The sequence below is a fragment of the Phaenicophaeus curvirostris genome, chromosome 14 (genome assembly GCF_032191515.1).
Source record: "Phaenicophaeus curvirostris isolate KB17595 chromosome 14, BPBGC_Pcur_1.0, whole genome shotgun sequence".
Classification (NCBI taxonomy): domain Eukaryota; kingdom Metazoa; phylum Chordata; class Aves; order Cuculiformes; family Cuculidae; genus Phaenicophaeus; species Phaenicophaeus curvirostris.
In genome coordinates, this window is record NC_091405.1 from 21,631,063 (window position 1) to 21,637,062 (window position 6,000).

Below are 6,000 nucleotides of genomic sequence, written 5' to 3' on the forward strand. Positions count from 1 at the left end.
TGTGCTCCAGCCACAACTATACATGTGATTTATATACTGAACTTTTCTCTTAATATCAAATGTAATTATAACTTGTTCAGTAGAAATTTTAGCGGTCATTGTCAACTATGCCTTAGGAAAACCAGGGAGTTACTGTGTTTGAAGTTATGCTACCCTAGGCATCTACATTTTGCATATTAAGTCTGTGTATGTATTATAGCAAGGCATAAACATACCACCAAATACTTTCCTTGCTTGTAACACAGCAGCTTTTTGAATCCTATTCACTCCAGTTACTCCTGCTTAACTGATTAGTGGTGCAAGCTGGTGCTTGGCTTTTTCTAAGTGCAGCAGAAAAGGCTGCAAGTAGATCATGTTTTAAAGTAAAAAATGAAATTCTGAGTTGCACTTGCTACTGCCTTTGCTAGGGCCTCTGCAGCCTCTACAGTCAGGACCTTGCTTTTTGCTTCAGAGGACAAAGCAAGAAACCATTAACAGATTTTTAAATTATCTTTTTTTCTTTTTCCTCTGCTGGTTTTCAGCTTTTTGGGCCATTGTAGCACCTTATGATTTTGGAAACAGGAGGCATAATTCTTAGCTTTTGTGTGGAAGGAAGCATTACTTCCTAGCACTACTTGTTTGTGAGAAATTAGCGGTTAAAATCATGCCAAAAGGCAAATGAGGGGCACGAGCAGAATGGCAGGAAGTTAATCATCGTACTCCCCATTCTTGCAACCTGCTGGAGTTGGAAGCAGTTCTGCAGCTCACTGGAAGGCTAGGAATGTCAACTTTCCAGAAGTAGCAGTAATTTATTCTGGCCCTGGCTGCTGGTTGAATTATCAGGACAGACACTACAAAATTCTCTTTTTGGCTTTCTAAGCTAATCCAATATGATAACTGAAATGGTCCCAAACCAACGTATGTCAGGATTTAACTTAGGGCTTGTGGGGTTTTTAACCAAGTAATACCATATGGAAATGAAACATGGAGCATATTGGAAGAATGGAAACACGCTCTTAGCAAACTGTTTTGGGGGAATAGCAGATATGAGGAAATGCAAGACAGATAAATGTACTGCCAAAGTATTACAGGAGCACAGCTTTGTGAAGAAAGCAGCTGCTTTTCTCTTGTGAAGTAGAGGGTCGTAGTGCTTTATGGCTGCAGAGCAGCTGCAATTCGCAGTATGCACTAGGATTAAAGAAAAATTATTCTAGCCTGTTCAAAATCTCATTGAGAACTGCTGACGGCGGGAGGCAAAGGCTTTGTCTGTCACCCACCAAAATGCAGCAAGCGCCTGCTCTCCAGCGGGTTGCACACACCACCAAGAGCAGGCAGGTGCTGGGTGGGCTCCACGCCAGCAGCACCGGCTGCGATCGCCACAGCCCACCGCCGCGTCCAGTCAGCCGGCAGAGCGGGCCGAGAGCAGTCACTGTGAGGTGACGGGATTCAGGGGGAGACGGATAAAGTCTTGCTGAACACTATGGATGGTGGCAACAAGAATGGCATTAACAAGTTTATGTAAATCAGCCCCTACTAGGGATACCTGAGGAAGAACACAGGGTAGTTCTAAACAAGTGTAACAGAAGAAATCTGAACTGCCCCAAGTGAGTGTAATAGTATCTCCTCTGCCCTGAGCCACACAGACAAAAAATATGACCTTGGTGCACACTATGTTAAGAACAGAGGATTGAACGGCTTTTAAGTATTATTAAAAGCTGTATGACTTTTCACAACACATTGAGCTTCATGATCCCTTATACATGGTTTAATAGAACTCTCCCAGCTCTGCACACCAAGCTGTTGGTTTGGAGAGAAAAGAATCGCTGCCACTGTAGGGAGAGCTTCCACGCAGAACTTAAGAAGCAACTTGTGAAATTCTGAGGCTTACTTTGAGTGTTATTCCCAACAGCTTCCTCTTGGGATTAAATCTATGTATCTATTTATAGGAATCTTTTTTTTTTCTTTGTGATTAGATGTAATAATTGGACTACATGAAGACTTCTGGCAAAGAAAAGACAAAAGGGAGCGTATGATGCTAACTAATGATAGGTTGTTTCTGTAGTCATGGCAAGTGACGCATTTAGAATACTAACATCTATTGACTAATGGCTTTGTGCAATTTATAGACTATGAATAATATAAAAAACTTGCTGGAGAGGGACTTTTTACCTGGACACTAATGCAATTATAACAGATTAGCATGAGGTCTGTTGAAGAGAAAACCCGCACAGTCAAATCTGCAGCAATCACATATTTCCAAAGTGTAATTAAATCTGCAGACGTAGAAAGTAGTCAAGGAGTATTTTATGGTTGTTTTATAGGCGTTTACGGTGTTTACCTATGTTACTTAAAAAAGAAGAGGGAAAGCCTTTTCTCCACGATGTCAGCCGTATGATCCCGTGTCACCTGCACTCAGAGGACGGCTAACACCGATCTACAGAGACATTTCCTGAGAGCCAGTAGCTTCTGTCTCTCAATTACTGTGCTAATAAATTAAAAATATTTATTTAAAGCCTCAAGACATCCGCCCTTCGGGCCAGGCACACGGGGTTTTACGGGAGGTGGAAGCGTTCTGGATTTAAAGCAGACTTCTTTGTAACTTCCACACGGCGGGAGGACAACGGGCGCACAGCAGCACAGCAATCCGCCCCGCAGTGCCGCCTCGCAGCCTCGGGCAGCGCCGGCGGATGCTGCACGACGCCCCGCCGGAACGATCGCGCGCGTCCCCCGAGCCCCGCGGGTGCAGCCCGCGCGGCCGAAGCGGGGCCGGGGCCGCGGCGCAGACAAAGGCCCCGGGACGCGCCCCCGCCCCGCGCGCCCCTACCTTCCAGCACCGAGCACAGCTTGTGCGGGGCCATCGTCCCCCGGCGCCCCGCGGCGGTCAGCGGCGCCGCGCGCCCGGGGCCCCGCGGCTGCGGCTCGCCCGGAGCGCGCTCGGCCCCATGCGGAGCGGGCGCGGCCCCGCGGGTCCCCGCCGCGCCGAGCTCGCCCACGATGTGCGAGGCGCCCGCCCGCCCAGCAGCTCGCGAGCGTGTGCCCGCCCCCCGCCCCGCCCGCCGAGCCCGCCCCTGCCCGGAGCGGGAGCGCCCGCCCGCCCGCCGCCCCCGCCGGGCTCCGCTCCCTCCCGCTCCTCGGGCCGCCGCCCGGTGCGGTCGTAGCCGCGCCCGTCAGCCCGTTCGGGGTTTGTCAGCCCTCCCGTGGGCGACACGAGCCTTGGGGTGTTCCGTCTCTTCCCTAGAGCTGCCGGTCAGGCGAGGCTGAGCGCTCTAGCTCGGGATCCCGGAACACCGAAGTAAGCGGGCGTTGGAGTCTGCGTGGGGCGTGTTGCAAAGCGTCGCACAGCGGGTAGGAACGGGCTGAGCCCTCTGGGTCGGTCCCCTCGCCGCAGAGCTGGGCACGGCCCCCGCGGCCCTCCCGTGCCCGACAGCACGCTCCAGCAGCAGCCAGGAGTGCACGTTTTCCACCTAACTCACAGGCCTTCTCGTCGCAGTCGTGCTGAACGTTCAGGTCCCACGTGGAGCTCGGCTGTCTGAGCTGAAGCACTTTATGGAGGAGTTCGGAACCCCCTCATCAGACTCCCTACATTTTGCAAACTGTAAATTAGATGCACAATGGTAACCTGCGATTCCATCTGCTTAAGGAGCAGGGCCACTCACTATGGTCTCAAACATCATTATGAGAGACAAAGCTCTGATTTCCTTGAGGTTCGCTGCTATATGTTTGAATGTTAAATCCTTCCTACAATGTTCAAAGGTTAGCATATCCTGTTAGAAAAGGTCATTATCTTGCTTCAGACGATCAGTTAAATAGTTCAAGCTCTTCAAGTCAGCATGACTGTCAGTTACTGGCAACTACGCAAGGAGGGACTGCCAAGCAATCAGCCCAAGCAGCGCGGAGCTGCACATGGTGGCAGGTGAGAGCCGGTGAGGCCTGGTAGTGATGGTCCTGGGTATTAGAGATCCATTTCAGTGTTCTAAGAAGCTTGATGAAGTATTAATGCTTGATGCTCTGGCAAAATCCCGTTACATAATTATATTATTCCGCTTCCTCGAGTTGTCCTTTCAGTTTCCAGTAGAGATGATACAGTCCTTCTCAAAGGGTAGTTTTCCCATGGATTGTGAAATAGCTGCATTCCAGCAGCAGACAAAGCAATTTCTCTGTTCACCTCTTAACCACGTTTTTTATAGTGATATGTTAGATTCTGTAGTGAAAACTCCTGTACAAAGATAAGTCCTCATGAGGTGAATCTACTTTGCATTCTTTTCTTCACTAACAAAATTGTTTACCTCAGAAACTCATGAAAATATCTACAAGACTAATGATTTCTACTGTATGTGTGCATCATCCATGGGTTTTTATCATCTCTGTAGGTACACCAGCACAAAACCAAAACCTGGCTATGCCGTTGCACAGATAGTTATGAGACAGGGGGCTATGCTTTTTTTTTTTCCTTTTGTTTTGGAATACACAGTGTAGGTGATGGAAAAAACTTGGGTCAGATATTTTTATTACTTATGCTGGTGAGAAACAAGAGAACTAGCCTGAATCTCAGATCTCAAGCTGAATTTGAATTCAAGAGAACGATTTGCGGTCAGTTGGGTCACTGAAGAAATGGGAGAAAAAAACTTGGGTGATCTCCTATGCTCAATTCAGGCTGGTCATAATTGCACACACCCAATCTGCTACAGTCAGTGCAACGGAGAGGCTGAACTTCTCGTTTGTCCATTACAAAGTTGAACAGAGCAATCAGACCCTGGTCAAAGTGTGGTAGTTTTGCCATCCTGTTCTTTTCCCAGGGATGCATCAAGCTGTCAGCGTGGGAGATGCAGGTAGCAGCATCAACTCCCAACAGACGTGTGGCTCGCGCTGCCATTGTTTATTATTGCTCTTAGAGCAATTCCTAATGTGGACATCCCTGTTGCTTTGTCACTGGAGTTCTTGTTATAGCCGTGCTTTAAAATAACTGATAGTAAACTAGCACAGCAGTTGTTCAGATTTAACATCTCTATTGTCTCAATTTCTTGACGTATTTCTCAGTCTTTGATCAAAAATGCTGCCCATTCCTTTTGAATTAGCACCACTGCTTTGCAAGGTTTAAGATTATTTTAAGCATAGTTTTATTTTCTGTGTTTAAAAAAAATTCCTTTGGTTATTCATACCTTTGGAACTGACATGGTTGATACTTTCACATTGTCTTAACTAAGCTTTGATGATTATAATGTAATACAAACTTATGGACTGGCTTCTGTACTATTTACATGTCATTTATTTGAGAGTGGTTATAGAAGTTCTGAATGGACTCAGTGTGTTTCTAGTGATTACTTTTCAAGTAACTGCAGGCACTGTTTTTAACACAGGCCTCAGCTTCAGAACAATCTCATACTGTATAGAATATGGCTATTAAGCTGCAGCAGAAAAGTTGGTTCTTTTGTTAGGGGATTATAGTGCATTACTGATAAATCTGGTAGGAGATTCAGTCTTAAAGCTCCTTGTGGAAGATGAGAACAAAGAAGGATGGTATTTCAGCAGCCATCTGTCAGCTGGCACACTAGCAGTATTTTTATCTAGGTGAGATTTCACACTGAAGTTGCCTTCCAGCAGCACTTCTCGTCAAGGCTGGGCTGGGTGCGCTTTGGAATGTGTGTACCACTGCTTCTCACCTCTCAGTCGCTGCGACAATCACCTGGAATGACACTTTCTAATTGATGTTGCTGTCTTAAACCTACTGCTAGAAGGGTCATAACCACCCCCAAACATGTTTTGGATGCTTTTATAGAGTGGAAAACCAAAGTATGTCCTGAAACCTTTGACAAGAGGTTTAACAATATTTAATGCCGTAATTCCCAAGAGGACAGATGTCCTGTTGTGAGCCAAGCTAGGAGTATTTGGAATTGTGGTAAAATTCATTATAAGAAAGCTATTAAAGCGCAAATAACATGTTGTATACAACGTGATGCACTACTGAGCATGCAGAACACCTTAAAGCAAAAGATACAGAGTTCATTGTTTTGTTAACCTGAC

At 46.8% G+C, this 6,000-nt stretch overlaps 1 protein-coding gene across 1 annotated transcript in view; it reads right to left on the bottom strand.

Annotated features, from left to right (window-relative positions):
• Positions 1-3,006, bottom strand: part of NETO2 (neuropilin and tolloid like 2) — a 29,478-nt gene extending 26,472 nt beyond the window's left edge. The window contains exon 1 of the mRNA XM_069868570.1: positions 2,804-3,006. Within this exon, the coding sequence (XP_069724671.1) occupies positions 2,804-2,837 (34 nt within the window). The 5' untranslated portion in view covers positions 2,838-3,006. The remainder of the gene's footprint in view (positions 1-2,803) is intronic.
• Positions 3,007-6,000: the final 2,994 nt, after the last annotated feature.